The sequence below is a fragment of the Micropterus salmoides genome, unplaced genomic scaffold (genome assembly GCF_014851395.1).
Source record: "Micropterus salmoides isolate LMB-PRFRI ecotype aquatic unplaced genomic scaffold, ASM1485139v1 Ms_hic_scaffold_15, whole genome shotgun sequence".
NCBI classification, from domain to species: Eukaryota; Metazoa; Chordata; class Actinopteri; order Centrarchiformes; family Centrarchidae; genus Micropterus; species Micropterus salmoides.
Genome location: NW_024040596.1, coordinates 9521670 through 9542850, shown reverse-complemented (window position 1 = coordinate 9542850; position 21181 = coordinate 9521670). Strand labels below are relative to the sequence as shown.

At 39.0% G+C, this 21181-nt stretch overlaps 1 protein-coding gene across 2 annotated transcripts in view; it reads left to right on the top strand.

The window, feature by feature from the left end:
- The window catches only part of LOC119903932 (ephrin type-A receptor 6-like), a 189507-nt gene that overhangs the window by 101084 nt on the left and 67242 nt on the right, over positions 1-21181 (top strand). For both annotated transcript variants that reach the window (XM_038720243.1, XM_038720244.1), the window contains exon 5: positions 2918-3253. In XM_038720243.1, coding sequence (XP_038576171.1) covers positions 2918-3253 — 336 coding nt within the window. The remainder of the gene's footprint in view (positions 1-2917; positions 3254-21181) is intronic.

The window sequence follows — 21181 nt, the reverse complement described above, 5'->3', positions numbered from 1 at the left end:
AATGTTTACTGCACGAGAGAGGAATGCATTATGAAGAGTTATGTGATACAGCAGTGATGTGCGATATTTCATTCTAACAATTTTATACCGAAATGTACCTGTGTGAAATAAATCTATTTTGGGGGGATAGATTACCAGACTGTGTTAATATATGTGCAGAGCTCAGTATGCATACTATTGTATTGTATCTGTTCTCCTCCATCAAAATACTGCCCACTTGGTTACTTAAGAACTTATTTAATTTAATTAAATGTGTCAAAATCTAGCTCAAGCAGTCAAGTTCATTTTTGCAACCTTTTGCACATTAAAAAACACTCATTGTCTGCAGTTCAATGAGAGAACAATTGCAAACGTATTAACATATTTATTTAGGTTAGCAACAGAAAAAGAGCTTAGCGATTAGACTCCACGGATATGAAGCATCTTTATTATATGTGGGCCCATATGAAGACAGGAAGTCAGCTGGTGGTTGATTTGAATTTTGAATTTCAATGACATTTTTAATGGCAAGTTTTAGTGGCATCTAGTGGTGCGAGTTGCGAATTGCACCCCCCCTCCTCTATCCAAGCGAGTTGTATAGCTACAGTGCCTGAGACTGAACAGATGTCCTCTGTGAGATAGCAGAGAGTTGCCAGTCAAGAAATCAGGTTTCTTTACATTGATATATTAAGAAATTATATTTACTTGATTATTCAGTAAAATGTGTTATTGTAATTATTACTTGTTACTTGTTCATTAAATAACAGCCACATCAAGAAATGAAGTTTTACATGATGTCTCATACTCCTGTAATACATTATTTTACTGTACTGTAATCATACTTTTTGTTACATCTTGGGAAGGTTGGCTCATCTGGACTGACATACCAAAGTAAATGAAAAACATCTCATAAACTATCTATTGCATCAAGTATGACCACTGACAGATAACAGCACAATGTAAGCCTCACTGTTTCTGCCCCACAGTCCATTATAAACCATATAATACATGAAGTTTACAAATGCACTGTCAGGTGAGGATCAAGGCTCCTCTCGCTTTGCTTAGTTAATTAGATAAGCAATCTGCAAATCTTACCAAAATGTCAACAGAAACACAAAGTAGTATTGATTGCCATAATTTCAGCTTGTGGGAAAAAGGTGCAACGTTTTAATTGGCATTTAGCATGTGAAAGTACAAATTACACATTTGTGTGCATAGTGGCAAAGCACTATCCCAAATAAAAAACATTTTTTTTAATGCAAATTCAGAAAGTTTTCAGTATTGGTCACTTGATAGGCACACAGTAAAATAAATATATGTTTTCCACCAGGGCAGTATTCAACAGGAGTTTAGCTGCTGATCTGAGCTTCCATGCTGTGACCGTTTTATTGCCAATAATATTCATCAGCGGTTAGTCTCAGGAAGGACATTTCTGTCCATGTTGCAAAGCCATAACAGGATAACTACATTAAATTACAATCCAACTACATATTTTTTTCTACCAGGGCAGTAAAAGTTTAGCTGGCTGATCACTTCCATGCTGTAAGCTAACCTTTTATTGCCAATTACTGATCAGCTGATTGTCTCGCTAATGTAACCAGAAAAGCCAAACCATAGCGCTGGAGAAAAACAAGGATACATGAAATTAATCCAACTACATGTTTTACAGAAGTGGACAGGAGAAACACGCCAGGTCTGTATGTGATTATGGCCAGCTTCTAGCTAAAGCTATCAAACAACAGCTTTCATTTGCATCGCTAAAGTCCGACTAACTTAATTACCTGTCCAGCAGAAAACAGACAACTTCAGCTCCGCTTTGAAAACATATGTCCCACATCAAAGCCTTCCATCTGGGAAAATCCACACCAATTATGTCCGTGATTTTTTGCCGTCATCTGTCTGCATCTGTCCCAACTCCTCTGGCTTCATGGTATAAAGATTCACAGGCTGTTGGCTCTCATGCTAAATAACACGTGTGCTCGTTCATTTATTGAAATGTCACTTCTCTTCTTACTTCAAATAAACCAGAGGACTACTCAGAGACTGTTTATTATTATATTATCATTATTATTATTATTATTATTATTTCTTCTTCTTCTTCTACGGACACATTTAATGTAGTGACAGGCGTCTACACTTTCGGAATTATACAAGCAGAAGAAGAACGCCGTGAGGACGAAACACGCTCTGTAGCGCTGTTTGTTCGTTGTCGGCTATTTGGTAGAAACATGATGACACAATGCTGCGACCTCCATAGAAGGGGGTGACCGCGGTTGTGTAGATAAAAATGACTCATTCTAAGGTAATAAAAACATAATAGTTAATTATATAAGGCCTTTATACACCACTGAAAACATGGTTATAGATATTATATTGCATTTCTGTCAATAAATCCTAAAAATTTTACACACTGAACCTTTAAAGAACATCCATGTTCAAAGATCATTAACGAGATATGTTGATGAATTGTTAATGTAGGGGCATTGACAGCATGGGAAGGCACAAGTGATTGGACAAATTAGAAGGTGAAGAAATAGCCGAAATTCACCCAAAAAGGAATAAAGGCAGAATGTGAAAGAATAGTTCATTTCTACTTGAACTTTCAACAAAGCTTCATGTGGGTCAAAAACCAGCACTGTTAAATGGAAAGTATAGTGAGAGATGACACTTCTGCCTGCAGAATCCATTTGAAGATTGTATTGATTACCTCTATGTCAATACGTGGATAAGCACTAAACAAAGCTTTACTGTCTGGTTCAAAGTCAAGACCAACAACCAAACATGGCCAGCCACCAGGGCTCCTGAAAAGATCTATTGTTGAAACCCCACTCAGCTAATTGTGCATCTTCATTTTTTAACATAAAATAATTATACCTAAAATCATTTAAAGTGATCTTATAACTGATATATCTTGTTAATTTTTTCCTCCTAATTACAGGCCCTCCATCTCCTCCCCGCAACTTGTTGTTTAACATCAACGACACCTGTCTGATGCTGGAGTGGTCACCTCCCAGTGACACCGGGGGCCGCCGGGATCTCACCTACAATGTCCAGTGCAAGCGCTGTGCTCCCGAGTCCGACCAGTGCCAGCTCTGTGAGGAGGATCTTCGTTTTCTGCCCCGACCATTAGGCCTGACCAACGCCACTGTAACTGTCATGGACTTCTCAGCACACGCCAACTACACCTTTGAGATTGAGTCCCTCAATGGTGTGTCAGACATGAGCTCCTTCCCTCGCCAGGTAGCCATCATCACCGTCAGCACTGATCAGGGTGGTGAGTATATATTATTTGGTCCATCACAGTGTGTGACAGATCATAGTTTACAAATTATGTCTTTCTTTTCTTAAGCAAATGTAGCCGAACTGTGGTAAGGCCTAATTTAGCTTCAAACTTTGAAGCTATTTAAAGTTTGAAGCCAAATTCAATTGAATTTAGCTTTCAAACTTTGAAGCTAAATTCACATAGGAAAAGAAACCAAAGAAACCAGTTAAACAACACAGATTCATATATTTCGGGGTCAATGAAAGGCACAGGCGAGGACTTCCCCCTAGAATACAACATTTTAGAATAAGATATATGCAACAAGCAATACAAGGGAATTAACTTAATTTTTAATTAAGTTAATTTAAAATTGACTAATTATTTCAATAAATAATATTGTTATAATTGTGTATATATATTGATTAAACATTGAGTGATAAAAATACTACATCAAATGCACAATGAGTAAATAATTCATGAGCACCGTTTGTAGTGGGGGAAAACGGATACCTGGTAAAGGTTACTCACCACACACACCTATTCCCTGTTCATACGCACACTGCAACAAAAGAAGTAATAACCACACACACACACTAATGGAGCAGTGAAGTGCAGGTGAGGGAGACCTTTCTCCGCCAAGCCCCGACTCTTAGGATGGTCGCTTGCACCACTTGGCCTTCCAAACTGTGGAAACATGGGTAACAAAGAAAACTGTGGTCAATTCACAGAATTATTTATATGTCGATTATATGTATATATATATATGCAACAAGAAACTACTATACCAAGCTTACCAAACCAAAATGCACAAAAAGCGAAATAAAGAATAATATAGCAAATCAACCGAAACAAAACAGGGTAAACTAAGGAAATGTTCCTAACAAAGCGGTAGTGGCAGGCAATATACAAGAGAACAAAACTAATGTTACTGCCACCACACACTCTTACTACATAATAAATTCTCCTCCCCTTCCACTATCTTCCAACACTATTTTGCAAGGGCACCGTCGCTGCATCCTGGGCTTAGCGCCACCCAAGATGATTATGATTGGTTTAAAGAAATACAAAGGCCTTTCACCAGCACTGGCACAGCGCTAAAATGAAGTGTAGAGATAACAAACAAACAATCTGACACCTCCACCATGCCTGTTTCATGGATAGCAGCAGAGACACAAGGGTCACTCTGAATTGGGACCAGGGGCCTCTACAACAAAGCAAGTCCAACATACCCAGGATATGTTTTCCTTATCTGGCTTCAATAAGCCTAACAACCGCGATCATGCTAAGCGGCTGCACAACAATGGTTATCAACACGGCAACCCATGGTTTCCCAGCTATGAGTGTGTTCACATAAAATGGGCAGCATTTGGAGCATATGACCACTCACAAACACGGACAAGTCTACTGGTATATACTGGTAGTGGCATATTTTTAACGGAGAGCAAAGTATACTACAAACACACACTTTTAAAGAAGTTAACCACATAATCCACGAATCAATTTTAGCCTTATTTTTTGTATCAACATTAAAAACTGAATAACCTAAAAAGAAAAATTAAACAATTTCTTTTCACAGCTGTGAGAAATAGCAAATAATGTGTATGTATGCTTACTTTCATATCTTAAAAGTACAAGTACAAGGCTTCAGTGCTTCAATCAGACTCTGCTGTAAAATAATATCAGTATACAAAAGCATCTCTGCATCACTAATAGGATCTTCTGCTATTTTCCAAGAGAACTGACTGGTCAGAAGGCGGTTTCTTATTATAGCACTGATCTCTTACCTTGAACATGGTGCTCCAGAGCAGGTTATGTTACCATGTTACCATGCAGCGATGTACCCCAGTAAGAAGTGAACCACCATCATAGGACTGAAAACCCAGGGTTAATCTGTAAGTTACCTCACAAACCTCAGATCCTGCTTCGTAGTGCAGGCTGCTGAACCATAACACACTGACCACACATAATACAATAGTCTGAAAAATCACAGGGTACAAACATAGATCAGGAGGACAAGGCAGTGAAGGAAGTAACAAAAGATCAGGAAGGATATTTTCACTGCAGTTACACAAGAATTTTAATGAGCGGTAGGTATAACTTCTTATAGCTTATTCCTTATTAATCTTTTCTGGCACTTTCACACCACTCTTATAATCCTCTAATCACTTGGCACTGCTGCCATACATTTATGTATGGTGATAAAATGAAATGAACGCTGACATCACACAGTCTAATAATGATACATGAATAAATTATCACACATGTTGATCTTTAATTATCTGTATAAGCGCTATATGCTCTGGTGAGGTATCCATACATGTGTATGAATGTATCCCTCATCTGTACATATATGATACAGAGATATGTCCATCACATTGGATTTTGATGTATTTTGATTTGATTGATTTATACAGACTAGTTCAGTCCATAATAAGGCTGACCCTGGTATGGCTTTATATGGTTAGGGGGTGAACACAAATACCTTGCTACATCTACATCATTCAGCCCATATGCTAGCAGAATAAATGAAATACTAGATTATAGTAAGATATAATGGAAATTAGGCCGTGAGCCAGGGAACACTTTTACTTGCCTTTACTTTAGTATTATATTTGGCAGGGATTGCAGGACCATATGACAAGAGCATTTCATGTTTGATTTCATGACTCATGAACGCTGAAGTAAATATTTTTTTCTAACTAACTGGAGCTATTAAGAGATCATTGCATATTTTTAGAAGTACCTTGCCTTTGACCATGAGTAATGGCGGTAATGCACCAAGTAACACAACACTGTGCCAGCAAAAGCCGCAAAGAAGAAGGCTGCTAGCAAGTAAACGTGGATGCAAATGCAAACCTGAAGGATTCACACAATTTTTTTGAGAAACACTGAATATAAATAGAAACTGTGTTGGTTTACAAGAAAATTCCACAGGGCACCTTTTCATTTTTAACCTTTTTTTTCCCAACACTTGTCATCCACTCCTTACCAAATTGTACTTTTTATGAATAAGCCCAAAAAAGTTTTTCAATTATATTTTTTAATGGCATGCTATGTTTTGTAATTGTTTGCCACATTCATCTACTGTAGCTACACAAAAACATGATTAAATTGCATTCAGATTTAGAGGACAGGTGCATTCACACCTACTCAGAGCATCTCTGCAATATTTGACGGCATATCACATATAGATGGAAAACCAGATAAATTCAATTAACCATAACTCATTGAGTCTGATTCCTGTTCATTACCACTATAATCCAATAAGCGTGCACTGTATATTTTCAATCTGTGAGAAGCAGTTGTATATATTTACTATTGTTTAAAGGATTGTGGGGCTATGAGTGCTTGCTTTGTTAAGTACACAATCTTTACTGCTGTCATCTGTAGCCTTTGATGTAATGTGCAGAGAGACACAGGCCTGGAGTCAGCTCAGAATGACATTACAGTTAATGTTGCTCTAGTATTTTTAGTTTTGCATCCCTCTGCTGTTGTAAATGTGGCAGGAGGCCACGGAGAGGTTGACTATACCTACCTACTTGCTTCAAATAACGTTTTTTATGCTGAAAGGCCCATATTTCCTCTGGGACAAGGTTTGGTGTGTAGAACGCTTATGCTTTTAATTTGTGATTTGCAAACACTGTGTTTTCTGTTTTCCTCCTCCCTCTCCTCTCCTCCCTTGACTATTCTCTCTCCTTTTTTCTGTTGGTTGTTTGTCTTCCATGTCTCTCTCCTGTTTCCAAACACGTTTGTTTTTTTCTTTCATCTTTTTTCTCTCATCCTTTCTTTCTCTCCTTCCCTCCATCCTTGTGTTACTGTGGGAGTCTGGGAGAAATACATTTTCTCATACAGCCAAAACAGATTATATGCATTATTCTGCATCACAAGGGACAGCTCTAGCCTTTACAGATAACTAAATGTTACATGCAGTCTTTTTATTTCATTAGGATGCCTAGTTTAGCACATAGTCAGGACAGGTCCCCGAGCTGTACACAAGAGCCATTTCAACATTAATATACCCTGCTGCAGCTGTTTAAAATGCTCAAGGGAAGAGGCAGATTGTGGCCATTAGCCTGATGATGTATTTTACTTCTATCACCTTGATTAAAACTAGCGTTTGGTCAGTGAGTCAGTGGTCAGTGTCATTGATATGCCATCTGATGGAGGTATTTGAGGCTATAAATGTACAATGTTCAATCATCTCATTCAATTTGCTGATGATGCTGGTTTTTATTTCAAGTATTTCTGAATATTTCACAGTGCAGTCTCAGTTGTTCGTGACAGGTAGACAGCGGCGGTTTAAGATCCTTTCCAAAATGTATTAAATCTATTACAGTATTTCAAATGTACTGTGATTATTAGGCAGAAACACACCTTTGAGAGTGTTCTAATATTAATAGTGCATTGTTTAATTGGTAAGGGTGTGAAAAGATCTCGTGAGATAAAATTATGTCAGCTAAAAAGCTTTCTTGCAAGACTCACACAAATGACATTCACATTCTGTCAAGCCACACATTAATATTCTCACGCAGTGAAATACAAATGTATAACTGATAAGATAGACTCAACTTCACTTGACACCGGGGTACCTGTGATAGTAATCAGCTGAACTCCACCATTTTATATACAATCAATGGTCCAGACATCTGTGAGGAATGGTAACGTAGCTGGAAGAGCTTTGCAACATCAACAGTCATTTACTTTCAGTTTCACATGCAACATGCAGTCCCAAACTGCGATGCTCAAACGATCTGAAGGTGATGACGTTACTACCAGCAGATCAATAACATAATGCACAGCAGAGTAAAAGGCAAGTAGACTTCTTATTAAATGGTGATGTTAGTCTGGTAATATTCTATTCCTTTTCTCTGGACATGTCAGAGAACACAGATAGCCTATGTGGGAGAGATTCTGAATGTGCAGAAAGTTTTGACTATGAGCAGAAAATCTACTGTCCAGGAGTTTATAACTAAATTAAAAGGTGCCACAATCACATTTAAAGAGGTTACTTCCCCAAAGAAAGACACGAAGAGAAGGGAAGACTAAATCATGAATCAGCAGGGATGATATTAAATAACTTGATCTACAGGAGAAACAGATCTGATAGCAGCAAAGAATGAGTGAGAGCTGCACTGACTTATATTATGTTATAGTTAGGCACCTGCCACCTGAATTTTGTGTTTCTCTTTATATAAATTGTTACGTCCCGGTGTCCAGGGGATGTGGAACTAACAGCAATTTGAATTCCCGTTCCCGGGGTGGAAAGTCAAGCAGGTGACACAGGTTCAAGTTTTAACTTTTTAATTTATTGTAATCAGACAGCAAAACGGAGATGGTTAGGGGACAACTAAAATAACCCATAGGCAAAAATAAGGGATTTTAATAATCACAACAAAAGTTATGGGAGGCATCTGTGAAGTAACAAAAAGAGACAAGATTAGTATTTTACACAATAATCCATTGTCTGTGGCGAGAGCCCACCTGTAAAATACCCCACCATCAAAACGAAACAGTCTATCACTGGTTGGGTCTGGTTCACCGGAGTCCGACCGGGACCAAGACCATACAACCTGCACCTTGACGCAGAAGGACACCGGCGGGAGGCACACAGACACAGCGGCCGCAACCGCAGGAGCTGGTCTTCCCGTCCGCCACACCTCACCGTCCCCAACACTGCCCGCGGCTTTCCACAGTAGATCACAGCAGCACAACACGGCACAGCACAGCACACACGCCAGAACTAACCCTAACACAGGACCTTATGGGACGTAACAAAAACAAATCACCATAAACTGGTGCAGAAAAATTCATCAGAATGCAGGAAATAAAGTGTTTAATGCTCAACATATAACAGTCATATAATTCAGCATTAAAGATTTCTTAAAAATAATGGTAAAATCTCGTCTTTAATTATTTACAGATTAGGACAGGAAGTCTGACATTTAAAATTTAGCTCTTGTCTTTTTTTGATATATGTGTGAAAATTAAATGATCTCAAAGGGGTTTATCCTGCCAGCAATAAATCTGACTTTGAGGGGGAAAAAACTTACATATCATTTGTTGCTTTTGTGAAATAAATGTACTGCAAAAGTCATCCATCTCAACAAGTAATGTGGCCTCATCTTCAGTGAAGTTTCCTCCTTGAACTGTCTCAAATTGGAGTTGGCTTGTCACTGAACTGTGGCTGGTTGGACCTTCGGTATTTTATCTGAATCATTCCCAACAGAACATGTATTCTATAATATGTTGCACTCCTGCAAACACTACTAACAGCAGCTACAACATGACTGGAAGAGGGATCAGGTCCACCAGCCAGGCACATTGTTGCATTTTGTCACATTGTCAGCAATGTAGAAACTGCAGTGATTTTTGAAAAGATTAAAAGTGTGCGTAAGGTCAGCATATTCACTCAATAAGAAAAGGAAAACTAGTATGCTGCAGTGATCAGATTTTCTGCGACTGCAGTGATGCGCATACATACAAATAGTTTTGCACATATGCGTCCCTAAAAAACATCCACCTAAACCACTCTGTGATGGGCTTGTTTGGAAAGGTGCACAGAAAATTCGAACACCATTAGCATAGCGTTGCCGTCAGCAGAAATGAGACAGCCATGTGAATTTTGTGTTGTGAGGAATATCGAGAGTCTCCTTTAATAATGTACACTAGATAAATTAGACTAGTCATTAAAATGCAGATGGCCCTTTTGGTAAATGCTTTGTGCCAAAGTATATAATTTGTTGTGGCTATGAAGGGCTGCTTTACGAAACACACACACACACACACACACCAGTACTGTACACATTCATGGGTTGTGTAGAGAAGCTAAGGCCTGTCATAATTTCCTGTCAGGCATAACCTTTTCAATATTTTGTGATTCATACAGTGAAGCTCATCTGATGTATGCACAAGCATCAATCTTTGTAACACATACACATGCACTGAGGCTGGGTGTGGAGAATTATAAAGCATAAGGATTAACAGCAGGGGAGTGTCTTGGCCCGGAGTAAATCCCCTCATATTTGGAGAAAGAGAAAAAGAGTCAGGGGAAATTATGTGCGCATTTGCAGTTCTTGAAGTCAGCACCAAGAACGTGGTACTGCCGTGATCTGGCTGACTTATGAGTTTACAGTCAGCTTAAGGACAGGGAGGTTTACATCTGCCACAATGGTCTTTTTTTATCAGCTAGTAGCAACTCTGAAGGCCATCAACAGCAGGTGGAAACAGGAGAGAACACTACCTCCCGTAAGCTGCACCTCAGCACTCTGGGGAGGAAAAAAATCACCTCATCCTTCCCAGCGTTGAAGTTTCACATGCACATAGCTCTAAAAAGCAGAATTATATTCAATCTGCACTACCAAATTGTCACTACTCAATAGGGTCAGCAATAGGGTCACTACTCAATTGCTTCCCACATGCATCCAAAAAATTCTGGTCCATTTTACAATCTGCATTTTCAGCTGTATTCAGCAGTAACAAGCTGTATTCTCTGAAACATCAGACAAGAGGTGTACCTGCCCAAGTGCTGCCTCACTCAAGGGAACCCAGGGTGCCTTTCCTAAGTAGGTGACTGGGTCAGGAGGAAGAGAAAAAAAACAGAAGAAGGACAAGTGACAGCAGGATGAGAATGTGGAAGGTTAAGTGAAGAGAGAAGTGAAATGAGTAAACCTGAGAGGTAAATAGAGAGGAAGAGAGAGAGAGACTTAGGGAAAGAAAGAGAAAGATGGAGGTGTTATGAATGTGGAGAACAGGAGAAGAGCGCGACAGAGACGGATGAAGTGACAAAGGTAAAGAAGAGTGTGAAAGAAGATAGAAAATGAGAGGCAGAGTATGAGGAGATGATTGAGTGAGGAGGGGATCGAAAGAGCAAAGAAGAGGGTGGCAGAATGAAAAACAGGGTAAATTATCTGACAAGAAATGTGAGCAGAGGATAAAGAGAGTGCGGAGGAAGATGCAGGCACACAGAGATATCTGCGCACTTGCGTATGTGTGCACTGTAAAAACTAAAACTTGCTTGCCTTAATGCAGTTTTGAGCTATAAACAATTTAAGTGAAATTACTACCCAACTAATTGAGAGTTATGTGTCTCATCTAACTTCATTTATTATCACTAAAATATACTCATTACTGAAACAGAAGTATCTGGTATAGTATCTGATCTCTCCAGCTGTGGTATAGCTAACTACTTTCCGCATGCTCATTGTGTCACCCTAGTTATAACGGGGTCTTGCAGATTTTGCAGTGGTTTTCATCCATATTGACTTCTCCCTCCAATGCTTAAAAGTGGAAAGACATTTCAATAAGATGCAATAAAAGACAGCACCTGCACACAGATGGATCAACACCTCTTTGAAACAAAAAACAAATATTGTGTTTAAATATAACATGTGCATCAATATGCATTACTTTTCATTGTACAGAGGTCTCTACTTTTCTGGCCACAGATCATCCCACTTAAGTTAAGCCAATTTGTGATTCAGCATTGATCATGATTTGAATGTAACAGCCAGCAATACAGCAAATCTGTATTGATTGGGCATGAAGCCGAGCTACCAACTCCTGCCAATAGATTGACCTTCATTTCTTAAGTAATTTTTTTTATACTTAGAGAGTCCAGACAGACCCATTTTGTACTTATTCACAATTAAAATATACATAGTTTTTAAAGTTGGACTGGCAACCTGTCCAGGATAAGCAGCTGACGATGGATGGATAGTTTTTAAAGTTTCACACTCAAACTTAATAAGACAAACCTTTGATTGTTTTAGTCTGTGTCATAATTATCCAAGGAAGGTTGAAATCAAGGGTAACTGTGCTTGTTTAAAGACACTCAGATACATAGTTTTGTAAGTTTTTGTCTCAAAACTCAAAAACATCTTGAAGTTAGTGGCCTTGAAAGTTCAGATTACGTCAGCTTTTTTTGTTTTTAGACAATGTGTGTGTGCGTGTGTGTGTGTGTGTGTTTGCTATACAAGTGTATTAAGATTTTGTAAAGTAAATGAGGGTGTAAGCTGACATATTCAACAGTGTGTAATGCGTGTTTGCGTGCGAGTGTGTGTGTGTGTGTGTGTGTGTGTTCATGTAGGTGTGTGGTTACAGACATCATGTATGTGCGTATGCAGCATATGGAAAGGGGATTTCAGAAGTAATAGCTGGATTTCATAATGCAATCTTGGAAAAAGTGGTGAGAGAGGGTGGACAGGTGGATGACTGCAGTAAGAGGCAAAGGAGGAGGACGAAGAGGAAGAGAAGTAGGAAATGGCCTAGAAACAGGAGAGTTGCTTTAATCACAGGAAGCAGCTGGGTAATTGTGTATGTCACTGAAAGCAATCAGAGACAGATCGAGTTCTCAGTTGCAACGATGCATCAGAACACTCTTCCAGCAACTTGAGAGACTCTAATCAGACAGTCGTTTGTAGATGAAAAGCCGGTGGGTAAAACTAACAATCTCGGATCTGCATGATGATATGGAGTAACGTGGGAGGAGCTGGCGAGAGGAGTGCCGCTCTTTGGCTTGGCAGTGACGGCAAGTGTCCATATCATTTGTTTCACTCACCTGAAGGCAGATGTAGAAATTGTGCATCCGCAAGGATATTATGCCACCATCCACAAAATTAAAGCTGGTATGAGAGAGCGCTTATCCGCATAGAGCGGGAGTATTTAGAAATCTACTGCAACATGGAAGCGACCTTCAGTGAGTGAATGTGTCAAGATAGTTAAACGAATATAGATGATGAAAAATGTAAATAGTGCTGTTTGTCTATAGAGTCTTTATTTGGGGGGGGTTTCACCTGAGACATTGGGCCTCAAATGTGAACACAGTTGTTGTGGAAAATGACAGTTGTTGAAACATCACTTTCTCCATAAATACCATGTCCAGTGGTAATCTTTCCTGAAATTATGTTGTAGCATCTGACAATCCCTGCACTACAGAACTTTTCTCACTGCAACCAGTAGTTACCACTTGTAATTTTGTTCTTTTATGAGTGCTGGTAAAACAAATGTGTCCCCATTATAGCTTCTATTTTTCCACAATAACTCCGAGCCACAACGATTAACTTCCGAGTTATATGAGTCATGCTTGTTTACCTCTTTAGGCTGAATGCTGAATTCTGAATCTAATCTATGTCTCATAATCCCAATTTGCCTCACCAATTTGTTTACGCTTTTCTGCTCCTTGTTGTTTTGACACATTCACACACATCTTTCAAGAAGTGCTGACATGTTGAGAAAGAGAGACAATTATAAAGGCAACAGACCTTCAAACAAAATTGACAGCATTGAAACAGACAAGAGGATTTTTAAGTGTTCTCAGTTTAAAAAACACAGATTAAACGCTGGTATGTTGACAAATTTACAGTAATACATTTTAGGTCAAGTAACAATTTAGACGGTATCAAGAAGAGGGTTACTACTAAAATGAATTCCAGAAGCTCTGGAGCTGTTTTTTTAGGTTTAGTTTAAGACATTAGGCATCCTTTTTTAATACAAATGGTCAGATTTAAAGGTTATATATAATATATTGTCACATTGGCTTTCAAACACCCATGTATGTCAAGCCTTAATAGCATCATTGTCCAAGTCAGATTCTGTATAGGAAAACCTCTGGCCCACCTTGATCTGTGATGGCCCTCTGCCATGCCGAGCCAACAACAATGCAAATTATGCAGTAGTGGCTATAAATGAATAGTGTGTATTAAACTCCTGGCCTTCTCAGCCACCGTACCCCTCCCAGGCAGCCATCTCCCGGCATCGCGCCATGCTCTAACTAACTATGACAAATTAGCCCCACACTTAATTACTAGCCTGGGAAAATCACAATGATGTTTATTAGGCGCGGCATCATAAAGCGGTGTGTCCGTGCCCCGAGACCAAAGCGCTGTGGCGGAGAAACACTAATAATAACAACAGCCATACAAATTGGCTGAGTGGAATGACTGGGGGCCCCCAGGCGATGGCCGGGGTGGGCTGAGGGGGAAGGTGACTTTCTGAGGATGAATCAATACTGTTCTCCGCTGTGCTGCTATGCTGAGCTCTGGCTACCATTGTAGATCTGCCTGAGATGGCTGAAATCCACTCTGTGTGTGTGTTTGTTTGTGTGTGTGTGTGTGTGTGTGTGTGTGTGTGTTTGTGTGTCAGTGGAGTAGATTTAGCTGTGATCCTTACTCCATTATGGGTTAATAGGAAAAAGGAGCCACTGATGAAAAATGCTGAATATATCACATTATAGGAGAAGTTTTTTTTCTCCCTTGACATGTAGTTATATGTGCACATGTATCTTGGGGGTCTTCTGTCTGATAAAGATTAAGTATGTGTGTGTGTGTGTGTGTGTGTGTGTGTGTGTGTGTGTAGGCTGGTGTCACCGGCCTTGTGGCGACGAGCGGCCGTAAATACAGCCTCCATGCTCACTGGCTTATTAACAGTTGATTTATCTGCTTCTCTGTAAGGAATGCACGCCCTTGGCACCCAAACCCCAGAGATCGGCCCCATGGGGCCACAATTACCCAGAGCCATGTGAAGGGAATGTCAAGGGAATATTTTGTGTCGCAGTGTCATGGATGTTGTGTGTGTGCATGTGTCTTATGTCACTGTGTATGTACTATTCAGTACCAGGGTCATCTCTTTCTCTCTCACAAGCTCACATGCCACCTGTGGAGGGAGATACGAAGGGGGGTGGGGGCAATAGGATGGGATACATTTATTGGACAGCTCCCTGCCTCTTCAGTGATTTATCAGAGTGTTTACCCTGCTGATGTGCCTTTGTCTTTTTTTCTCTTCTTTCTCTCCCTCCCATACTTTTATATTAAGGCCATGTGTATGTTTGAATCATGTGTATTCATCATTATAAGCACTGACACTACATGCCATAATATTTTACTATGTTAAGACAGCTATGTAGCATTGATTTACTGCATTAAGGCTGCATTTTAGAGGCTTTATCTCATTCATAATGTTTGCCTTTACTCCCTTGAGCATTTCAAGGATATGTTTCCTCTATAATCCTATCTGTAAAATGTCAACGTTGATCGAATGTCGTTTTTTGTCGTTTTTTGTGAAAAGAGTTCAGAAATATTTCACATGATTTCCACTCAGTGGAACCTATCTAATGCATCTTTTTTTTATCATCATCCTCTCATCATCATAATGTCGATACAATTTGATTATTATATGCGCAGTAAAGCATGAAGAAAATCAGTTCTGAATCCTGCAGAATTGGTGGAAAATAAAGATTCCTATGATGATACACAAGGGAATGAAATTACTGTATTCACGTTGCCATTTGCATTGTTTTACAGGATTATTATATTGTTAAACTACTGTCCCTAATTATTACCCACAATAACATTTAAACTTGCAATACATTTTATTTTTTGTTGTTCCCCAGAGCTACTGATTGTACAGCCATGCTGACTAAACCCCTATAAATTGCCCTCAGTTAAGCCTCTACATTTAGAAAAGCTACAGTATATAGCAGTTTATAAAATGTTCAAGTGTTCGTATGGTCTATCGTTGCCTGGGTATGTGTTCCACATAATATACAGTAATTGTACTGTAATGAAAGGATTAATGAAGTGAATGAATAATGACACTTCATAAAATTAGAGAATTGATTCCCCAGCCCCACAAATTGAAAACTGTGTTATCCCTCAGAATAACCCTATTTTACATGACATATTACATGACTGTGTTCATTAAGTTTCACCTGTGTTCTCTAATGTAATGATCAGATTTCAGTTGTCTCACATTTCAAGTGTAAATGAAGTAAAATAAGCGTAGCAACACTTGCAGTGTGGAAAACCTAGGCAGTTTGTCACTACACCAAAAAGGTGTTGAAAGTTTTACCAAAATAATTTGTTCCTGTGAATCTAATCTGAGAGCATTTGTGATGAGCACTGGTGATTTAACACTAAAGCTAATTGTAGTGTTTTAATTTGAAAGTGGTTGTGAAATGGATTAAAAAATTCTGTATGCATCTGAAACCTGTAATAATGTGAACCCAATTCATACAGATGATTGTATTTATCGAGCAGTATCTAAGAGATTATTCATCTGTGCTCCATCATGTTGCTCCCCAGAGGCAACATCATCTAGCAGCTGCAGACCTCCCATTAGTCCAGTGCTGGTTCTCCCTCATTCTGACCTACCCATCTCTATTTAATCATTTATTTTAAATTCAAGTTCAATTAATTCAAATGAATTTCACTACAGCTCAATTTAGTGACACAGTATTAGAAGTATTAGTATTATCCCCACCAAAAAACAACAATGTGTGAAACTATTATTGTGTGCATGTTTAACCTGGATATGGATTAAGAATATTACTTGCATATTCCTCTCCTTTTCTCAGCAGCTCAACAGTGTGTTCATTTGTTTGTCTTGTTAGTTACATAGTGACAATCCTTAGAGAAATGATGGAGATGGAAATTCCATCTGCTCTAGTTTGCATCACTCTCTGAACCTCCCAAAGGAAGGTGGGAAGCTCTAGGAAGACTGTTGAACACATGGTAATTAAACTTTGCAGGTGACTTGAAATGTTCATTATCCTTTTTAGTTATTGCTCACAAAATCACTGTTTTATATATGTTAGCACGAGCTTAGAGTGAAATGTTAAAATCCGTATTTTCTATTGTACCAATTTAAATTCGTAGATTACAGTACATACATTTTTTTTCTAAATTGTTATTATATTAAGACATCTTGCCGGAGAATTGAATTAGCTCGTACAAATGATTCCCCATATGAAGAAATGTCTGCTACTGATTGGTGTTGATATACTGACAAAATAATGGTAACAAAAGAATATACTGACAGTTACTACGAATTTTACCTCAGTAGTCCAGCCACTGACTCTACGGATCAACTCAGGACATTCAGGGATTTAAATATAGAACCCTATCATTTGTCTAGCGCTGCTAAACTTTTCATGATAATAAGAAATGTGTTTTGTTAAATATAGCTATAGTAGAAGTTATCTTTGTTTTCCCTTGCAGAACTGAGATCAATAATTCCATCACTGTTATTGTAAATAGTTGCTACAAGCTATAAGATTCACCTGCTGTGGAAGTTAAAATACCCTTTCACACCATTGTTATGGGTTCTCTGTGGTCTTTTCCAGCCATAGCCAAACCCATCTGAGTGACCTCAGCACCCAGAGGTGGCTGATCCCATCACTAGCAATTCCCTACACCGCCATCTTCACATTCCCAATCTCTCCATCTTCCCTTTTCACACTCATTCTTCTCTCTCTCACACCAAGCAGATTAGAGCATGCTTCAGCTGCATTACTGGAAATAATGAAGTTTTTTTGTTCTTCATATTCATCCTAACACAAAGAACACAGAGGATTTTTTCCCACTGTAGTCGTCCTTGTGTGTGCACAGTATGTGTGCAAACTTGTCTTCTTCTTGAAGTGATGATTAAAAGACTAATCATGCTACAACAGAGAGCTGTGTTGTTATGATGAAAGGGAGATGGACATACGGTTAGTTAAATCTCTTATTTATCGTGCGAGTGAGTGAGTGGGTGGGTGTGCATAGATGTAATTGAGCTTGTAGTGCAAAGCATCTCACATAACAATTTGGTTTTTGTTAGCATTATTAGCACTACAGTATAGTTATTGTAGAAGTTTGACAAAACCATCCCAAATCTAGTTCAACTTATCTTTTTCTGGCGAGTTCAAGCACATCACAAAATCTTAATCAATGGATGGAGTTTGTTCAGTTAACATGGAGTTGACAAAACAGTAAAGTTATGGACCAGAAAACCAAAACCAAAAAAGGCATGTGATCCATAGTTATCCTAATATAAAGAATATAGCCACTTTAACTTTTCAGCCAACACAGACAAGCAGTCCTTCAGTCCTCGATGTGCAGTGGATGAAATTGTAAAAGCTATCCTGACGACAGACCAAATGAGTCCTGCATTGAGACTCATCATATTTTCTTGCCTTTGTACCTGTGACGTTTGGAGCAGTCAGGGTTGGATCATCATCTGTTTGATGTTTACTTGACAGCCCTTTGGCAAACTTCCTCTGCTTTCTCAGAAGCGTAGTAGAAAAGGCGGTATTCAGCCTTAACTGCCACAAAAGAACTGTCTAAAATTGAATAAGCTAAACAGACAGCTTCCTCCATTCTGGATCCTCTAGTGCAGTGGTTCTGATCCTGGGGGTCGCCTTTTTTGGATGAATTTAGAAAAGAGCAAAGCGTTTTTTATGTTGCTAGGCAACCACCGAATCAGCTGTCCTGTCAGTCTAATCAAAGATTATAGTGCCCGCAATCTGTAATCGTTGGTTTGCCGCTAAGTAATAACGGTCACAACTCACAGGTCTGTGTCTTTGTTTGTTAAAAACATCTGCCAAACGGAGGGCGTCTGCTCTGGCATTGTTTGAGGGTGAGAGGTGAACAAACATGCAGGAGACAGGGAAAGGGAGATCCGAGTGGGCACATGAGACCCTCAGAAATAGGAGAGACCGGAGAGGGCACGCCCGTCTCTCCATCCATTAGTTTGGACAATGGGGAAAAACGCAAATGGCATCGGGCACAAGTTTTTTCAATTCGGTGCGCTCAGAGTGCTCATTCAAAAACGCAAGGCGCAGCAGGCGGCCAAAACGCTAGGGGCCCAGGGCGCATAAACAGCGCGAAGAACGCTCACTGCCAATACAATACAATTTAAAAAAGGCGCCTCTCACTGCAAAAAATGCGCAAAATATTTTCAACTTCAAAAAGGGGTCTGACTGCCAGAAAGGTTAAGAACCCCTGCTCTAGTGTGACCGCCTCAGACATCAAAACAGTAAAGACAGCTCGCCATTGGCCAGCAGTGTTAAATCACATGTTCACTAAAGGTCCGCCGGCTTGAACTAACTACGAAAGCACTATGTGGGTTCACTTCACCCCTGCAGGCCTGTCCTGGTGTCTAAATGCAACACATCTACATGTATATATGCAGGGATGCCGGCAGAAATTTTGGATCCAATGTAAGAATATTCGGTTAGACTAGGAACCCAGGATGGTGTGTTTGCTGGAGTTGCATCTGCATTAATTAAAGTGCTGATAAAATTTCGGCTAAATAAATAAAATGTGATGACTGTTGTTGGTCCATCTTTGATCTTAATAGGTATTCTACCTTAATATGTTATTCTTTTTTAAATCAAACATGAACAACAAACAATTGCCATTACTGTCAGGTCAACTATTCAATGTTTGTATTGAGGCGTGCGATTGACAGGCTACCTCGATGATTTTAGCTAAAAAAGTAATGTGCAAACAATTTTATTTCTGAAATATTGTATTATTGGCCTTAAAACATTTCCTCAGAAATTAAATGTTCTATGTTGGACAATTACTGAGAGACCCTGTCAGCCCAGGGGACTTGGAGTCATCCTAGCTTTCCCCCTTGTTAGGAGGCCCTGCATATAAGATAATGCCTCTAAGCATGTATATATACATATCACGCAGCTCAGTTGAATTTTCCTGGATAACCTTCGTTGTTCGTTGATTTACATGTTACATTAAAACCCATGAACATACATGTGACAGCCAATTACACATACTGCGCCCAACCATTTATATATAATATTTCAGACATGTCAAAGACATGGCATGTTAATGATATGACAATGCTTTTAGAAACTTCTCATTACTTAGGATAGCAGATGGATACTGACTTATTATCCAGCTCATCTTTTTACGTGTGTGTGATTTGTGTGATGTGTGTTTTACATTTACTATTTCTAAATATATGTCAATCAGATTTACTTTATTCCTCTGCAATTCCTCGATTATATATTTTACTCAACTTTTGAATTCAAAACTTTATCATAAATATATATTACCATTAGATGTGGGCATGCTCTCTAAACTGTATTTATTATAACCTGCTTTATTTCTATTTAGACATTCTGCAGAGGGCGGTAAAAGGATCAGTCTGTACAAGAACTACTGTCCCAACAGTGTGCAACATATTTAGATTTACTAACTTACTTACTTGGGTTCAGCAACCATGGATCCACACTACCACGGCACATGACAGTTAAAATTAGATATTTTTTGTCTCCTTGCCTTGATGTCTCTCTGTCTACTATATGTCTACGCAGTATCTCCTTCCTGCTCGCCACTCTGTAATGAGTGTTGCATGACAGCAACCTTTGAAGTGGGGTGCAAACAGATGAAAGAAAACAGGAATAAAGGACAGTTTTCAAACAAGCCGTAGATAGTGGAGGCAAAGGAAGATATCATCTGTGTGCTGTTGAGTAAAAGATAATTTAGCATAAAAATTTTCTGTTAATACACTGTAAAACTAGATTTTCATTTGGTCCTTGGTAAAAATTAAATTTTTCCGTCTATGTGACACTTCTCTAGTATAAATGTATTTCCAAAACAGTTTTTTGTTGTTGAATTCAAGGGCTTGGAGAGTGAAATGCTAGTATAATTTTTATCTCTTTATAGTCCTCTCTGCTGTGAAGCTCCACTCATCTTTATTGAGCAGATGAGAAGGTCTCAGTGGTAAATAAGTGTTTGGTTTTACACTTTATAAAGCAGACCAACTTTCAAACCTACCTATCACTTTTGAGTACTTCGGGGAGAATGTGGGTGCTTGTGTGTGTGTTACAGTAAGTTTTTTCAGTGTGTGCATAATGCTGTTTGTTCTCTTCTGACACTCCTGACTTTTAATCGAGTGAAGTCCTCAAGGAGCACAAGGAGGCGCACACACGCGGTCTTCAGCACTCTTCAACACACATTATTAATCTCCACAAAGAAACTGGTCTGTCCATGAACCTGTCAGTTTAAGACTGCACAAAGCTCCTGGTTTAGTTGAGTTTTTTTTGTTGTTGTTTTAATAAAGAACCATGGTTTTAAAGCGCCAAAGAAAGACAAGAAAGCTAAAAGGTGAAAGAGTGAACAGTAAAAGTGTGGTTTGACCTTATCCTCCCCGTTTATTTAG